This window comes from Myotis davidii, unplaced genomic scaffold, assembly GCF_000327345.1.
Source record: "Myotis davidii unplaced genomic scaffold, ASM32734v1 scaffold279, whole genome shotgun sequence".
In the NCBI taxonomy this organism is placed as follows: Eukaryota; Metazoa; Chordata; class Mammalia; order Chiroptera; family Vespertilionidae; genus Myotis; species Myotis davidii.
The window spans coordinates 1353394-1353608 of NW_006291009.1; the positions used below are offsets into that span (position 1 = coordinate 1353394).

The window sequence follows — 215 nt, forward strand, 5'->3', positions numbered from 1 at the left end:
ACCACTAGGGGGTCGGGGTCCCGTACCTGCTGCTTTGGTCGCCCCTGCTGGTAAGGCTTAATTGGCCCCTGGTGGCAACGCCGCGTCCGGATCTTGCCGCCACCGCCCCCTCCTATTCCTCCGGCTTCTGAGGCCATGGCGGAGCCTCCGCTGCTTCCCGCTCCGGGGCGGGTAAGGGGGCGGGAGAGGCAGAGGCGGCCGCCTTAGAGCCTCCC

General features: G+C 69.8%; 1 protein-coding gene across 1 annotated transcript in view; it reads right to left on the minus strand.

The window, feature by feature from the left end:
• The window catches only part of NUP153 (nucleoporin 153kDa), a 94143-nt gene extending 93934 nt beyond the window's left edge, over positions 1 to 209 (minus strand). The window contains 1 exon segment of the mRNA XM_006764074.2: positions 27 to 209. Coding sequence (XP_006764137.1) covers positions 27 to 137 — 111 coding nt within the window. The 5' untranslated portion in view covers positions 138 to 209.
• Between the last annotated feature and the right edge of the window lie 6 nt (positions 210 to 215).